At 41.1% G+C, this 18,639-nt stretch overlaps 1 protein-coding gene across 1 annotated transcript in view; it reads left to right on the forward strand.

The window, feature by feature from the left end:
- CHRDL2 (chordin like 2) overlaps positions 1-18,639 on the forward strand; it is a 672,596-nt gene that overhangs the window by 491,886 nt on the left and 162,071 nt on the right. The window contains exons 6-8 of the mRNA XM_085623361.1: positions 11,148-11,203; positions 13,210-13,375; positions 15,287-15,481. Coding sequence (XP_085479487.1) covers positions 11,148-11,203; positions 13,210-13,375; positions 15,287-15,481 — 417 coding nt within the window. The remainder of the gene's footprint in view (positions 1-11,147; positions 11,204-13,209; positions 13,376-15,286; positions 15,482-18,639) is intronic.

Genomic DNA, 18,639 nt, shown 5'->3' on the forward strand with positions numbered 1-18,639 from the left:
ATTAGATCATGTCCAACCCTTCAGAACCTTCCGTAATACCATAAATGCGAAGATTATTGTGCCTATTGCGATTTTCCAAATCTTCCGCAACCCTTTTAAGCTGGCTGACTTCCTTGGTGAGTGTGTCAACTCTGGTGACCACATCTTGAGCATCACTGATCCTCTGCTCTACATCAGAAAGTCTTGTATCTAGGCTAGACTATTTATCATCGAGCCTTTGAAGTGTAGTAACAGTGTCTGTCATAAAGGGACGAATAAGACGTAGCTCCTCCATGATGTCCTCAAGAGTAAGAGGCAGCGGAGATTTATTTGGGGAGGGCGGGTCTTTTTTGGTACGTTTGACAGAAGAGGCATTATAATCTTTACAACTCCCTGAGGGGCCTGCATGAGATTTGCTTGAGTGCGCAGTATCCATATTGAAGGTGTTGCAGCAGATAATGATAGAAAATGGCAAACAAAGACAGCAGACAGAACAGCAATAATGAGGAAGCAGCCGTGGTAAGAGAAAGTATGGCGCAAAAGAGTGACCAGTCCCAACACAGCACAATGTTGGATAGCGATGTAATATGGGGCGCTGGAAACGTACCTCAGGGAAACAACGAGTTGTCAGTGAGAGCAGAACGAAGGAATCATCAGCCCAGCAGCACCAGAATAACCATGTAATAGAGAATAAAATTATATTATTGAGCAGACTGAGGGCGTCCCTTGGTGAGCACATGTAGTAGTCTCTTTACGGTAATTGTTGAGGAGATTGATATTAAAAAATTACTGTAGAGGCACTGAAGGAGTCAATAGTGGCACAATGAAAAGAAGAGAGAAAATAAAAAGAGAAATGCGTGTCATGAAAAAAGACATTCCCTTCTTTAGTAGCGTATAATTGCAGGAGGGAGTGAGCCAGAGAAGAACATAAATGCAGCAGAAAGGAAAAGAAACGCTGCAAAGAAGGCAAAATGGCGGACGCTTTTCTGAGGGAGACAAAAATCAGCAAATAAAATGACAAAAAGACCGCATTTCGGTCTTAAAACTTGCCGAGTCAAGCATTGTGAAATCCGGCGTCAGAATCCATCCCTTTTTCCGACGTAGCGCTGCTGAAACGAAAATTCTTCGTGACGAGCCGGCTCAACCGAGCGGAGCTCTTCACATGGCGGCCATCTTGTTTCGCCGCGCGCTCCTACTGTGTAATAATTCTTGTTACCCATTTTTAGAAGGGTTGTATGTTGTTTTGCCAAACTGTAATTGTATATGTTTTTGTATTTGTATGAGTGATGACTGCCTTGTGAGAAAGTTTTTGCTCACTGACGTAGGCCTTACAAGCCATCAATGAAGGTTACAGGCCTGATTGGTTCATTCGGGAGAGGTAAGTTATCCCATTCACCATAGGTCTGATCTGTGTATTATGAAAGTTATGACAAAGACAGTAGGAGTGACTTATTTATTGTAAAAGCATACCTTATAACCAGCAGGTTTTTAGGGGTGGAGTTTCATTACACTATGTTGATGCCTTTTAGACAGACATTTCGTTACATGGAACCTCATGTTACTGTAGTAAGCAACAACCCTATGGATAGAAGATTTTAACTATGATAATCCTTGCTAAACCCTCTTGGGAGGACATGGCGGGTGTAGTTATTTACAAGCCCTTGGAATTAAAAATGACTAAAAAAACAGAAAAAACTGTTTATGCATATACATACATAGAGGGTCTTTGAGTTTATGTCTGTTTAAATGTCATTCACATTCTGTTGTCTCCAGAACAGTATACTGAATAGGACAATGGGTTACTCCATTTCTGCCCTTTGTTCTGTTGCCCTGTGAGAAACTACATTTTGCATTATCACATCAGTGTGCTTCAGTGTCAGGGCTGGAAAACATGCATGTATTTTTCTATTTGTTCTTTTTAAAGGTTTCCTTTCATTTCTTTCCTTATACTCCTTTTTTCAGCACTTTGCAGTTCGCTAGACATTCTCTCAGGCTTGCTCATTTCAACTGCAGTGCGATGTCTAGTTTTAAACTGGGCGCCCATCTTGTAATGGCGATGTCTACTATTCTTTTTCTTTTACAAGATGGCCTCCATTTTAGAAACACTATTATGGCCAGATTGAGTAATTGCAGTAATGATATACTATACACTTAAACATTTGAAAATGGTCGTCTGGTGCGATGTTCACTAATTTTGGAATAGTATTATGCATAGTCTACCATTGTTCTTACCGCTCGAAAATGGAGATCCTATTGCTTCTAAACTTAGCAGCTATTTTGGAACTTTATCAATAATAAACATACTATACCATATATACATGTTGTACAATACTATCATGATTTTCTTTTACTGCGCCAGGAGATCAACTCCATGATGTGTTTAGCTTTGCCCTAGGCTCAGGATTAAACCATTAAATCGAATGTTGAACATTTATAAAAGCAAATGCCTTTCATTGGTTTGATATGCACTGAAGTCTGGGGCTATGTTAATATTGAAGGCCTCCATGGAAAGGAAGATAGATTTCTAGGCGGTTTTGGGGCCTCCCATAGCGTACGTTTCACCTGAATTATCAAGAAGAGTTGGCTTTGAGTTACCTGGAGGACACCAGAGGCGCAAATAGAGACAAATTTCGGGGGGGGGGGGGTCGGGGGGGGGCTAAGAAAACATTTCGGGGGGGGCTGAATCTTTAAGCAATAGGCAGAGTGGAGCTTCAGGGGCTCTTAGAAGGGGTGAAACAACAGCAAGGCCTCATTAACATGCAAATGGTCTTTTAAAGACCTGTGAAGTGCTCGGGTGCGGCTGTGTGTGTGCCTGGGAAGCTGTCTCATCCCGGACTGCCACACACGACGGGGGGCTGAAGTCCTTTGAGTCCAATGGGTGATGCGCACCTGGAGGACACTATATAGTTGGAACTGCCTCATGAGTGGGTCTTGGTTTAGTTTAATCCAATGGCCTCACTAAATTGTAGGGTTATAATGGATTGTTTGAAATATCTTTCTGACAATCCTGTGAAAGTATCCAGAATATTTTTCTTAATTTCCGAAGACCAGACTTCTGTTGTCATCTCAGTCTTTTAGGAAGGTGGAAACAGTTTGAGAGAGGGATTCCTAGGTATTCCTAGAGCGAAGACACCTTATAATAGATCGTAATTAATGATCCAACCCATCTATCAAGCTTTTTCTGTTGTTGAAAATAATACATGGTATAGAGCCAGATCTTTGTTTGGAATCAAATACTTATGAATGTGGGTTATTGATCAGGCTTAGAATGGGCATTGTGTGTTACATATTTACCTGTCCCTAGGGTTGGACTTTATCTGGAACTCTTGACCTCGTCATCTGATCTCTACTTCAATGCATTTAGTTTTTTGGTAGATATTTTTAAAAAAGTTTGTAAATTGTATATTATATCTTTAGTGATAAGTGTTGGATGTCTCCTTTTGTGTATTTACAAATGTTATGAAACCCTTTGACTTGTTATTCGGTGCATCATTATTTACATTGTGTTATCACTTTGAGAGTTAATTTACCAGGTTAAAATAATTGTGGGTGTTTATGATGAATTACACTGTCTTTATACACTTATTTTACTTTCAATGTATATTTTGTTGTAGTTAGTGTTTTTATAGTTGAAATTAATTTTGATGAAAAATACAGAATTGAATTCATGTTTCCAACAAACATTCCTGATTCAGTAAGAAGTAAGCAATCCTGGAAATCTAAAAAGAACTGAGTGCTATAGTTGAGAAATTGAAACCGCACACCCAGGGCAACAATTGTCCATACCAGGGGGACCATATACAAAGTAAATGAAATGTGTTAGAGAAAGCAGATCCCCGAGGGGACCCTTAAGAATACAAGGTGTTCCAGACATAAGCTGTTCCAATATTATTCACTCAGGGGGGAGTCATTAAAAAACAGTTCATTCAGACTATGGCCATCACTTGCACCCCCAACCTCATCAACCCAAATGCATAGATTAGACATTAAATGCCACCAACAAACCTAAAAGGGCTAGCCTCTATAACATAACTATAGATGCTGTTACCTAAGGTTCAGTACTACTATTTCTGCCCCTTGAGGTGTGGAATCTATATTGTTATTCACAAACAGTATGTTATCATCAAGTTATGTTTGGAGCTGAGTCATCACTGCTGGCTCTGTTGTTTTGGCACATAGGGCAGCATGGATATGAGCTTATAGTTTCTAGACAATTACATGTCAATGGGTAACCCAACAATAACCCGAAGGACCTGGGTATTATAGTTTATTGACAGCCGTGGTATTACCACCACCCATTTGAAAGAATCCTTGCTGCTGCAATGAATTTATCAGGCAAGAAATCTCATCTGTCAATGGGGTTATACTATTTTCTTCGAGAGTTTAATTTAGTCACAAAATCGAAGGAGATATCGGCTTATATTGTTGAAACTCAGATGCTGCACATATCTGAGAATGCGGATAGACGCCTGAATCCCTAGTGGAGAAACAGTGGCAAAGCCAATAGCTGTGCCCTTGAAAAGCTGGTGCTCTGGTTATTTTTTATCGCACGCATATTTCACAAAAATAACAAGAAGCAGGAAGGGTGCCTCCTAAGTGTGGTATGTGGATGCAAGTCTTGTAAGACAAATTTCAAATTTCAAAAATAATCACCACATCTAATTTTAGTACAACACCAGGGGTGCTTCCCTGCACGCATGTTGTACTTAGAACAGGTATGGAAACCTTTATATATATAATAGTAGTGCACATTACAGAAGGACAGGGTTCCTATTGGGGCAAAGAAAATGTACTACTGACTATGAATAAAAAATATGATTTTTATATGAGCGAAAAAAAATGTACGACTTTATCTAACTGAACCCTGAAGACAGTTTTAAACTTTTTTTTAAAAAGATACAAATTTAATTTGAAAAAAAAACATTGGCAATGTAAAGTGTTTGCCAAAAACATTGAAATGTACTTTTTTTCGTAGATGGGATTAGGAAAAATGTAATTGTTACTCTTAGTGATGGCCGGAATGGGGTGAGCCATTACCCCGCTGTGTGCTATATGTGGGCGGCAGCAAGATGTGAATGACGGTTGAGCAGGCCAATTGATAACGAGGGCTGACCCAAAGTCCTTCTGTGTATGTCTATAAGTGTGTATTTTTATTTAGGAATGTTTTTAACTTCAGGAGGCTGATGACATAACTTAGGCTGACTCTCACAAAATTCTTGGCTTGTGGATTGAATGCCTTGAGCATATCTGGACGGATATATTAAATTTTGATACATAATTCTTGCATTGAGTTTCATCTAAGTCATTACAGCCCTTGTTGATCTCAGCAGCCGTGCGGACGGTAATGCATTTTGCACACCAGTTTATCTAAGGAAGGATTAGGTTTCGCCATTTCCTCAGCCACTGCCTGCCAAGACGTTCCAAGAGTAAGAGTTTGCCAGAAAACCAAAATGTTGGGCTCCTCTGTTCTCTAAAACTAACACAGGTTTTCAAAGGTGCCACTTTGCCTAAGGTTCATGTAAGAATTGCATACATTTAAAGTGGCCCAGCATTTCAATGAGCTATCAAAATGTTCAACGGTAAATCACAGGTTGCGCTTCCTTCATGGCCGATTTCAGATTCATCGCTGATTTATAATCCACAGATTATGCGGATTTATGTAATTCCCCAGATGGGTCATGCTAGAAAATTGGATAAAAGCACGGCCCAATTTCATTCAATAGATTAATTGCCTTGTTTGATTGTGAAAGATTACAATCCAGTATACACCAAATAGTCTGCACTACATATGTGGTCAATTATCCATTGAATAAGACCATGTATATGATAAAGTTAAAAAAATATTTTTCCAAAAAGTTATTCTGGTTTACTGAAAGATTAAAATCACTTACATTTAAAATGAGAATATCGAACAAGGAAATATGGGCAAAGAGACGTCAATGTCCATCCAGGAAATATGCTGGAGTGGATAGTTGGTGTTGTGATGCTGCGAGCATCCTCCTGTCTCTCTATCACATGGCTCACCTGGATTCAACAGATACTAAGGCAGCAGGATCTTGCCCAGGACTCACGGGTAGCACAGCAGGTGTGCGCAGCCGCTCTCCTCCTTTAGGTGTCCTGAAGTGAATCTGTTCTTCCATGCAGGATAGGTGAACTCACCCTCTAGGTCTGTCCATTTTAGGAGAATATTTTATCATAATTATTTAAGAAATTGCACATGTTCTGCATTTTTTCGAAAGAAACCTTTTGCATATCTTGTGGTGACGCTAATTTTGCTCCTTAACTTCCCTACTAAGTTCAAGGCAGATGGTCCTTTATTGCCTGCTAAAAAGTGTGGATGGGAGTAAAACAATTCAAGATTATATTTTCAATTAGACATGCTTTAAAGACCACAGACTCCGAATTCCTGTTTTGTGGATTTATTATAAGGCCAAAAATAATTTAATATAAACACACCTTAGTATCAGAGTATATAGGTACATAAAAATCAATACAGAGCCGAGTCTATGTATATAATTCATTCGGCATAAAAGGCATAATATGATGAACTCCAAATTCAAAACGAAATAAAGGATATAAGCTGAGTCCATTTCTCTTTTCATTTGAGAGAAAAACAAAAGTATCTTGCCCTACTCTACTCTAAATGGAAGTCCTACCTATTTCCCCGTATGTCCTATCCCAAAGGTGTCAGCACGTGTTGACTTTCTAAGAAGTACTCACGTCAAATGGGTCTGATAGCTTAAAGCTATGGAGCTCGCTCTAAGATGCTCCTTCTCCTCTGAAAATAAGCAGAAGTCTCTCGAATCTGTCCCTACGCATTATACAAAAAGACAATGTTCAACCCACAATACGTCATATTCATTGGCACCATCCTTCAGTAAGTTTCCACAGAAGCCTTTAATTAAACTGCTTCTTTTCCAGTGGCCTTGGTTCCCAGATAGGCCAGACACGAAAGGCTTCCTCCCTTTTCACCTTCCAGACTTCTTCAAAGACATTCCGAGCATCTCCTTAAATCTAAGAATAACAAGGTTGAATTCCGGCACCTGCAGTAGGATGAGAACATACTGTCTACGAGCACCAAAGGATTCATTTAATTAGAATTCTTGAGCAACCAAGGAGAAACGAAACTCAAAACAACCTACAGTTTGGGCCTACAATTCAGTCAACTTAAAGTAAATACGAATTACATTACACGAGTATAATTTCATCCTGCACATTACACATACAGGAATTATAAGTTTCTTTAATACATACAAAGCCTACTTAAACGGACACACTACATTTCAAAACTAATATAACTCGAATAAATGCATCTTAATAATCATGAAACACTGCAAACGATAAAAATACATGTGAGTGCGTTTAAACCATGAGTATAGCTCACTCATACAATTTAGAGTGCTACAAGCGCTCTATCACTTGTGATATGTTTTCTATATATGCAGTGATTTCTATTTTTTTTTCCACACCCCTGCCCTCAAACCCTCAAACCTTCTTCCCCCTCTAGTACTTTTGTTGTCGATTTTGCTGGTGGCAGCACAGATTGCAGCTGCATTCTTCTTGTGTTTGGCGATGCAGCACCGCTCTACATGGTCTGCGCTGCGTAGCCCACAGATCGCAGAAGACAGTAATTTTGCCCCATCCCTGCCTAACGGTGTGCAAGCAATGTTTAGAGTGATGTGAAGAATAAATGGAGGTAGCACAAGTACAAGTTAAGGAGGCTACCATGGTGTTACAGTGCTCACAGCTCAGCAGATCGTGCAGATTGAGTTCTTCCTCAGGCCCAGAACAAAACTCTCAACCCAAACAAGCTAGATTCCTGTCCCTTTTGCAATGGTGATTACTTAGGTCTTTCTGTGGGCCTCTCAGACAATACAGTTCTCATTTGCCACTCTTGTTTCCTTTGTGGGGACTGTGGTGCTGGTTTCTGTTAGCATGTCATGGCATCCTGGTGCCCTGTCTTGCTATTCAATTTGGTAAGGTTTGAATTCCTCAGTACCCCCCGTCCATGGGGGCAGACAGTCTGCTCACAATGCAGCGACATTTCAAGACTTCTGGGTCTCACCCTTGCAGAGAGCTGCAGGTTCTTCTCCGCTGCTGCAGTAGAAGCATTAGGCTTGTCTCACCTCGGTTTTGCTTTCCTGACCCCCTCATTCTGAACAGTATTAAACTGTCTTTGGAGCAGTCTGGCACTGCCAGATGGGCCAACTTGAGAGGACAAGTGTGTGGGCAGGTTTTTTGCGCCCCGTCATGACCCACAAGAGCAAGACAAATGGCCCACTCACTGGCCCTTTCCAGCTGTCTCATCTTACAGTACCAGACTGCCTGAAAGACTAGTCGAAGACTGCTTCCGAGCAGTGTCATCTCCATACAAGAGCACCTCCAGTGCCTTTCCAAAGCAGTCAGTCAGCTCTCTCTTTCGAAGCAGTGCCCGGACAACCCCTCTTGGGAATCTTTGTCGAAGTTCCCAGGTTTCTGGTTCTGAACCCGTCAAAGGGAGTTAGCAGTAAAAACATCAGCCCTGGAGCACAGACAGTTTATCTATCGCCACTCTTGTGAAGACACTGATGCTGGTAGAGAAATCTTGGCACACTTACTGGAAGTTTTGTTTCTGTTCCATTGTTATACTTAAGTTTCAGACAGTAATTATGCATTGCAACAGTGAGCTCTGTGAGCAGGTGAAGACAATTTTGCTACTCAGACTTTGTTTTAGTGTGCTAACAAGAAGGTGAGGTTGAGCAGGGGGTGTCCTGTCAGCAGAAACCCAAACCAAGGGCTCAAACAAAAAGTGAGGCTGCTCCATTTAACTATGGAGTAGGGAGTGAGCAATGGATGATGAGAGACAGAGGACACTCTAAGTTTGAAAGGGCACTCTGTCTCCTCTCCGCCACACACAAAAGCCTGAACAAGAACAAAGAGTGTGTGAATGTTCTGAATGTTCTTAAAGGGTCTTGCAAGTCATATCTGTTGTCTGGGCTCTCTTCAACCCTCTCTCTTAGGTGCCACTTGGATGTAGCAAATATAAAATAGATTCCAGTGTGACACTGACCACCTTTGTCAAACTTTCTTCATGCAGAAAGGTTCATACATGCAACATCTATGCTAACATGGATGGGATGGGTAAAGGACCTGATTGCAGGGAAGTGGTGGACGAATTTAAAAAATGCACACGCGAGTAGTGGGCGTCTTTCCAGGGCAGGGTCAGGAAAGAAAGATGTCTTACCACTATAATCTTCTCACTGTCATGAGTGTCAGTCCTCGACAGCTCAACAAGTTAACAGTAGTCACACTTGGTTTAACAGGGGTGCAAATAGTGTGCCCCTCTTGACAACAAAGGCCCTCTTTGTATCTCAGTCTGTCTCTAAAATCATCTTCAACGCACATGCCTGATGGTTGTGTGTTTTGAGGTAGGGGCTAAAAAAAACAAATCTTCCTACAATGAACTTGAGGCAACTGTTCAGAAGTCTCCACTGAACTTTTCTCCAGTCAAACAAATACATTCTATTGTAATGGCATGTATTTGTAATGACTCCTGGGCAGAAACTAAAGAGCAGGATGTGAAGCCATGTAAAAGTCTGACTTTTAGAATTTTGACTCATTTGGAGATGGTATTTTGGATAAACCAGATACAAAGAAATGCCGTAATCAATTCTGGAGACAGTTATGGCTTGAAAAACAGTCTAGTGGAAGAAAATCTAAGATCCTCTTAAGTCACCTGAGGTTGTGCTATTAGGAAAATGAGACCATATTAACCTGTAGTTTGAAGGAAATCGATCGAAGATTACCCCAGGTTTCTGTCAGCCTCAAGAAAAGTAGGTGCACAGCCAAGCTCTGATGGCCACCGGTCATGAGACAAGAAAGAAGGGGAACCTCCCAGAAATGAGAGCTTGGTTAGCATTCACTCCTCCTTAAGAAGTGGAGAATGAGTGGTGTTTCACAAACATGACTGTTTCACATCTGGGTATTGGTGGTTGCATTTTCAATTAACCATGGAAAAGCAGCTCGTTCACACCCCATCTTCTTCCTCTTTCTTCGTGTTAGCAAAACCAGCAACCTCCATCTTTTCAAGAGTGACTCCAAGAAACAGGGTTTAGAGGATTGTGGGGCTTACATCACCTCGTAGAGGTATTTCATGATCTAATGATTCCATGGTTCCTCTATCCCCCTCCAGACCCATGCTGTTCGTTTTCCTATTTGTGGGAGTATTATTGAATTATGCGACTCAGCTTTTAATATTTTCCAAACATTTACTCACAGAGAAAAATCCTAATTCCAAATTCTTCATTACATTTATATTTCTACAATCTTTAGTTATTATTCCTTACTAGATTACCATATTAAGGTAGGTTACAACTTGATTTTTTTCGGCATCTCTTAATACAAATCCAATTTTCTGCAAGCTTCCCTTAAAAGAGATCATGAATGATTATGGCAAAATATTCTATGCTCTGATTACATCTCTTCAATGAAGATCTTCACACTAAATAAAAGTTTATAAATACGTGAATAGTTGTAAATTATCGGGATCCCCATAATCAACATATTCCTTATAAATTTTCATTTACCGATGATATTGGTACTAGAGACGCTTCGATGTCTAGGTTTTAAACAAAAATTGTAGAAGCTGTTTAGAAGGTAAAGTCTGTACTTCACACATCATTTCAGAAGAATATGTCAGCTTCCCTCTTGTGGTTCAACTTACTCCACCTACAGACTCTTTCAATAGGTCCTTTGTTTTATCACAAATTGCCCAAGGACAAAGGATACAGTGATAACCACAAGACACCCAGCACACTGTCTAAGGTAGGTCTATATTAGTGCATTCCAAATGCCCTTTGGTTGACTGTGCCTCAGGCATACAACATTTTAATGGTCATGGCCTGTCTGAAATTTTCCTGATCCCATATTAAATCTTACTGCTTAGCCCATGCGATATAATTTCCATGATGTCCTTGGCGATCCACAAACAAAACAACTAGATCCAAGGTATAAGCACACAACTAAAGTACTGCTCAATATAGTGATACCAACTAGAGAATGGTCATACCCTTTTTAAACATGATCGTACATATTTGTTTTAAGATGCCTTGTATATTGAAAGTATTGCCCTACTGGGACTGCAATGATGCTGTCGTTCATGTTGTAACTGGGTATTTTCTTTTTTTCAGACACCTCCTATGAGAAGTCTGCAGAGGAGGAGCCCCTGCAATTAAACAGAGGTGTTGTACGTGATGTTTACATTTTATGTAAAAGAAAGATTTTTCTGGTCAAAAGCAGTGCACCCTACTCTGGCGAGTGGTCATATTTTTTGCTGCATTGATACGAGATTGTCCTTGGGCTCTATTCCAGAATATCGAGTACAAATTTACCGACATACACAAATCCAGTGGTCAAAACATTGGCAACTAGACTACCATAAATGTAAATGTATATGAACTATTCTTAACTTTCCATTTATTTACCTTGACGAGACATATATGGCCAAGTGGATTTAAATCTGTGGATTTAAATGTAGGAAACCAATCGGGTTTACAGCAACAGTAGGTTAAATTTGTTCAGTTCAATTATCTTCTTCAAACTTACCTTACACCTACCAAACTGCACTAGATATATAATTTAACTCAGATCTCTGTCCTAGATGTCATGTGACTGACAGGAATATTTTTGTGGAGTTGTCCATTGTTTCTCCCATACTGTGGGAGGTATAAGATAAGATTAATGATGCCATCAATGACTCCTTGTCTTCTTCCTCGGGTTGTGCTATTAGGGCCTTTCCGGCACACAAGTAGGTGGAAATAGAGGAGTAAATTTGTGAATCTGTCCCTATTATTGGCCAAGTGTGCAAAAGCCATGGGATGGCATCACAACTATTCACTTGCCGAACAGATGTTATCAGATGGTCATCGGCTGAGACAGCATTTATCGGTGTAATGGCCACCAGGACCGAAGGATGCAAGGCACTGACTGTGTGGGAAGCAGTGCAAGTTCATCTAGCAATCTCCTACTATACTGCCAAGAACCCTACAGCATTCACAGTTTGATTGTCATGTCTCAGAAATGAATGAAGTTGATACGGTGACGCTGTAACAGACCGAGAGATACCCTACAATGATGTGACATCATAGATCCTAAACCAGTGCCAGCAGCTTAAACATTATTGAAATACTCAACGGATTCTGGGATAGAATGGTGTAGCATGCATCTTCCCCCCGCTTTATCTCAACAAAAATTCATTAACTTACCCATTCACCTTGTTCACAGGAGACTGTCATGTTCCATGTATCTTTCTCACATTTTTTGTGCTTTTTCTCAATTGTCTGAAGGCTGGATCATGTTTGCATATTTCTAGTAGCATAGCATACTCACGTTATACCTCATGTAAAGTTCGAATGTCTAAAAACAGTATAGTAAACATATTCTCACCTATAAATAGTTACCTATGGATATTATTGTAGTCACTATTCTGGCAGGATATTTTTGCTTGTTGATATGTAAAACTAGATATTCTGGTATTACATCTGTCATTGCAAATGAAAGTATGTATAGAACTTTCAGATTCCTCACTCATGTACATGATTGATCAGTTATTGATAGATATTTATGTATAGTTCACTTTCTGTTGTTGTGTCTCTTGTTTTTATTATATTTGCTTTGGTTGCTCTGAATGTTTTATTTTGTCACTCCTTTTCCACTGCATATTTTTGATGTTTATAGTGGAATAACGTAATAAAAACATATAGACCAGTCCAACAAGTTAGATCTACAAATGCATACCATGGGCATCATAACACATTTGATCCCATGATCTTAGATTGTAAGAAACTAGCCAAATATGCCATTCTACTTTTTTTTTACAGCAAATTGATGTAGTTAAAAAAACTTCACAGGAGTGGATGTGCTAGAATTGAACATAGTTATTAAACACAGTTTTGTGGGATAACCTTCACCAGAGTCATAGCTGGACAAGACCTTCAAAATTTTGCAAAGTGCAAAGTCTAGATTTAAGCCCAGTTCTGTTAACAGGAAAATAGCTTTCCCTCCCCTGGTTGTAAAAAATCCGTCAAACCCGGTGGAAGACAACAAAAATGTGATACAATTTCTGCATACAGTTGAGGAATTGCACCATAGATTAAAAATAATTCCACCACAACCTTGGTTCTATCTATAATACGGGACAGCAAGGGCCTCTGGATATTGAAGTTTGAACTGTGTTTTTTTGGTACTCCACAGAGACACTCACAAGAGCAGTGTTCAGGGGAGTTGATAAGTAAGAAGTCTCTTAGTGCCACAGCCTCAACCGCCATCAGCTCGTCTCTTGGATTCAATCCCAGGAGCTTCAAGCAGAAAGCAGGAGGCACCACAATAAAGATCTACATGAAAGAAAAACACAAGAAAGGTAACTGGGGCGCCACTGGTGCAAAGAGCTATGCTTTGTTATTTTTCAAGGGGCAGTGTTGTCTCATGGGTTAGAGGGATAGACTTTGTGATTTCTCGTTGTTCGAAGAGATAGACATCTATGACTGTGTTTTGTAGTCCTGAGCAAACAATACAAAGATTGGTTAACAGAGAACAATGAATAATGCATTCAATAAACTGATGCCTAAGGCTCACAAAACGCACCATAGGAGAATGGAATTTGTTTCAGTCTCCAGGGAAGTAGGGGCTTAGGGAACATTTAGGCGTTTCTCAGAACATCTCGGCCACTTCTAAATTTCTCTGTTCATTTTGTTGACCAGCTCGGTGGAAGCATTACGGCTTGGTTCTTCTGAACATGCATGTGTATTCCTGATGAAACTCTACAAGAGGGTGGATTGATCTAAAGTGAGATGAGGGTGTGCTTCATGCACAAATATTGTATGTGAGTTTTCAGCTTGAGTAGATAAATATAGGACCAGTTTCCAAATGCTTTGTTATGCCAGTTTAGGCTATTTTATGTTATTTGTTTCTTTGTCAAGTGCCTCTGCAATCCCGTAAGCGCGGTCTGCCTAGAGCACGAGTGACAAATAGAATCTCTTTCTCACCATAGAATGGCATGCCATTTATGTGATGGGTCTTACCAATGCTAAGGATCTGTTTCATGAAGGAAAGGGGCTGATTTGCGTTACATGTTTCCTTTATGGACGTTATTAGAACATACTTGAAGGAGACTCCTAAATCAAACACCTAAGTTATTTAAAAAGTTATGTATTTTTTTTCAGAGGAAGTGGGCGGCGTTTGGGACACTACAGGGTTTTAAAGAAGGCATATGGGACATGCATTTGTTTGAATGGGCAAAATAAAGGTGTTACGGACGCATAACGATAAGAGATAAGAAGTCAATAATAAATAAAACAGAAAAAGAATAGTATAAAAAACAAATTGTACCTTTACAATATCTAGCTGGTTTATTCTTCAACTACTGGCAGTGAGAACTGTAAGTTACTTAATGTTGGGCTGGGCTGCCACGTCAGGGATTAGCAAATAAGTAAAAATAAACTCAGAAGAGTACGTAGATTAATAGAGAAGGGCTACCATACACCGTATGGTCGTGAGATCAAATAATTAAAGTTTCATGCTTTTTCTGAAAATCGAGGAAGTTCTGTACAAATTTCAAGATGATTGTTGATACATCCATCGGATAAACTCCTGAATCAATGGTTTGGTGCCTAGTTCACTGTGGATTTCTTAAGAATCAGACCCACCACCTTCACCAAAGCACAGAGTTTATTCTGGGTACAGTCATTGTCCCCCACAATGGAAGATCTGGTGTTACTTTTATTTTTGCATGGAAAAAAAATGTAGCACACTGAAAATGGTGCGCAAGGATAATGCTTGGGACACAGACAGTATTTCAGGACAGCACTGATATGTAATAATGTTTCTTTCTAAGTTCATTAACATAAAATTACCTATCAGCCAGTCACGATACGAAGAACTAAATTGGTACAACTGCTTGGAATTAGTCAAATCAGTTTTTAAATCCATGGAATGCAGGCCCCAGGCCAGAGGATATGGGGAGCAACCTGGAGAAGTCCATCTAAACAGGTTGGGGTCCTTATCATACATGCAGATTTGGGGAAAAAGACTAGATGGTCCAACCTAATCCTACTGTGGCCCAAACTTTGCTCCTTGGAATATATTGATCTTTTATCTGTAAATACGGTGTGCAGGCCGATCTCTCAAATGGAGGATCCACTTTGGGACATTGATATTGAAGGGTATGGAAATATCCCTATATGAGGTTTAACATATTGATTTGTAGGGAACTATGTTTGTAAGTTTCTGAAGGCACATCCAGGAAGTCACAGTTTTCTTTCGTTTTCTTTAGCCTGTGTTTACAATGGAAAGACCTACTCTCATGGTGAAGTTTGGCACCCCGTGTTCCGCTCCTTTGGCACTCTACCCTGCATCTTGTGCAGCTGCAAAGATGGCCACCAGGAGTGCCAGCGGATCACGTGCCCTGAGGAGTTCCCTTGTGCCTACCCTGAGAAGGTGGAAGGGAAGTGCTGCAAAATCTGCCAAGGTAAGTTGAGAGCCGCCATGCTTTCACCAAGGAAAGAGAATGAGCAATCATTCCGCTACGGTATTGTGCATTTGTGAAGAAAAGTCTGTATATCAGAATATTGTTGACAGAAGTATGTGTTCTAAATATCATTTACAAAGATATACTTCAATTGGGTGTCGATATTGTATTATTAACCTGGGTACCACAGATTACTGCGATGTGAACACTGACTATTAATTCTAAAATGGATCAGTGTCCCAACAATATATCAGGGTTGCACCTCCCTTTCGTTCCTCTCCTGGTCTGTCTTGTTCCAACTGTGGCTAAAAGAATCTTCGCAAACCCATCTTCATAAATTTAAGTGAGTTGTAGAAGTCTGTCTTTATTTGCACACTCTAAGTAATATGAAAACCTTTCACTTTGCAAAGCTTTAAAAAGAAAAAGGATGTTTTCTAATTGGTCGTCATTGTTATCTCATATCTGTTTTGTGCAAGCTCCAGGACACCTTTGTAGGTAGCAGAGTGCTTTATAAGTCTGCTTTACATTGCATTACATGTGTCAAGCTCATGACTTTCTATCCAGCAGTCTGGCTCCTGCATGTCAGTGTTTCCTAATTCTCTGAGATCTAGTCTGGGCCCCACAGTGGGGACTCTGCCTGCCCAGACGCACACACCCACAGTGAACTAAGCATGCAACATTAGTGTAAATTATCTATACAATAATGATGTTTACAGAAGTAATAAGATGCGTTCATAGAAGAAAAGATGCATGAAATATGCGTTGCTTGGGCGTGGCAAATTCAGGAACAGTTCAGGAGAGCGCGACGGGCCTGCCGGCTCCAGAACCGCTTACAAACCTTGCAGCGCAAACCAGCACCACTGACATGCAGCTGAGTTAATTACTAACAACCGTAATCACTAAGTGGTACAATAAGGAGGATATTAACTGAGTAGAAACTTTAAGGATGAGTGGCTGAGGTGAGAGTTCTTCATCGCTTGATGACTTCCAGTAGCAGACCAGAAAGAGTTAAGTATTCAAACATTTACGAGGAATTGTGCTATAATTCATGCCATCTTGTATAAAAGCAAAACAATCCACTAGTTCTTGAGGCAACTGGGAACTGTACAGCAACACGGAAACAAAGCCCACACCCTGATAGACTATGCAGTCTATGCATATCAATCCTCACGGCTACTATGTGTGTAAGGAGGGCAACGCCCTCAAGCGGCACCAGCCCTTGTCATCTTGCTCAGTAAACTTGAAAACCACCTCCCTAGAACTGTGTATACTCATGCTCACATCTCTCTGTTTTGCAACTTAAATTGTTTATACCTGGATGGAAACCGTAGCTGTGTGTCGGGGTTTTAGTACAACAATGTCTTAAGCTTGGAAAGGGATTGGTAGAGGAAATGTACCTACATTTTGTTGAAGCCAATGCAGACTGATCAGTATAAAAGCCATTGGGACAACTTTGTGCTTACATTCTTGCCTTTCCCTTTAATCTCCCAAGAAAGCCTTGTTCGAACTAAGTTGCCGTGCACTCAACGGAGAGGCAGAAACACAGTTTAGCCATTGGCGGATGATATGTTTAAGGAGCCCATTGCAGATAGTGTTGCACCAGCGGTGCTTGGCTGGAGATCTTATTAGTTCCATTCAGATGTTGGTTAATTAGAGGGAGATTTCAAAAGAGGTTTGTCTTCCTCTTTAGAAGAGAATAAGGGATTCTTCCAGGGATCAAAGCTAGTTTAAGGTTAGAAGATCTTCTCATTGTTGTTCACCTCCAGAACCTTTGTTGTAGCTCATTTGAGGCAGATATGACTTTCCTTCATCCATTAAGAAATCCCCTCCGGGTATTCTGTAGTGCGAGACCATCTCCTGAACCATCATATAGTTCGAAGTGAACATGAGGGTGATCTGCTTACATCTGGAAACGCAGGCGGTGCTGCTTTGATAACTTGTGCTAGGGGTGTGTATGAATACACTGAAACACAGAGATGAAAGAGAAGATCTGCATTTCTTTTACACACTATATACAGTTTTATATTTGTACGTCTAGCTGATGCACGTTTTTGAACCTTTGTCTGCTTGCCTTTAGATCACAACTGTATGCCATGTATCTGATAGAGACGTCTAGCAGCAGATTCCTTACCTTTGAATTTCCAGAAAATGTTTCTTCAAGCAATACGCCCGCGTGCCAGTAGGTGGTGTTGGTCGGCTCCATGTGACGACATCAGTGTCACTTCGGAATCACCTATATAGGTGCCACCTCAGTGCGCTGACGTCAGTTCTTTTCTTTCTGCGCCAGTCAAGTGCTGATCTGTGAAGAGAGCTACCCTCTGTCACATTTTGACAGGAGTTGTCAACCTTTTTTCAACCCCTTTTTGGTGGTTAGGATACCCTCTAGGAAGACTTCGGGGTTGAAGCCGTGCTACACCTGTCATCGTGCCATGTCGGTGACAGACCCCCATTTGGTCTGCTTGTGATATCTGGAGCGCAACCATAACTCCAAGTCGTGCTCCGACTGCCAGGCCATGACCTCCGAAGGCTTTGAGGGAGCACTCCCTAAAACTGCTTGTGACCTGGCAAGAGATGTCACACCAGACTCCTCAGAGGTCTTGTTCCTGGTCAAGAGGAAGGTCCCGGAACCGCTCCAGGAGTCCCAAGTCCTCTTCGGCCCACTCCTGATCCTCCATCCATCGGGCCTTGTGATGGGAGAACCTCAGTGTTCAAGGCTTCGTTCTCCAGAACCCTCGCCTGAGTCACCTCTGCACCTCCCTGCTTTTCGGGGATTTGGAGCGACCCCTGCTCAAATTAAAGAATTTTATGAGGCCATGCACCTCATTTCTGAGCAGCCTGACCCCTGCGGTGCACCTTTGGGCCTGCAGGGTCCAAGGGGGTTCCATTGGGTTTTAGGTCCGGTGACTCCAGTGCTGACGCCCCCCCACACCCGGACCGGAAGTTGTACCAATGCGACCTTCCACCACGGCAATGCTTCCGGCTCTGCTGTCCTTCGGCGGTGCCAGACATATTCTGATCCCTGACGAGACCGAGCTTGTATTATGCCTACCGACGCTGATTCCGGTGCTGACAGGGCCCTTTTTCCCTATATTGTCCCCTCAGCCCTATTTAGAGAGGCTAGGATTCAGAGAAGAATGGGAGGGGTCACTGGACCCTTT

The sequence above is a fragment of the Triturus cristatus genome, chromosome 8 (genome assembly GCF_964204655.1).
Source record: "Triturus cristatus chromosome 8, aTriCri1.1, whole genome shotgun sequence".
NCBI lineage: Eukaryota > Metazoa > Chordata > Amphibia > Caudata > Salamandridae > Triturus > Triturus cristatus.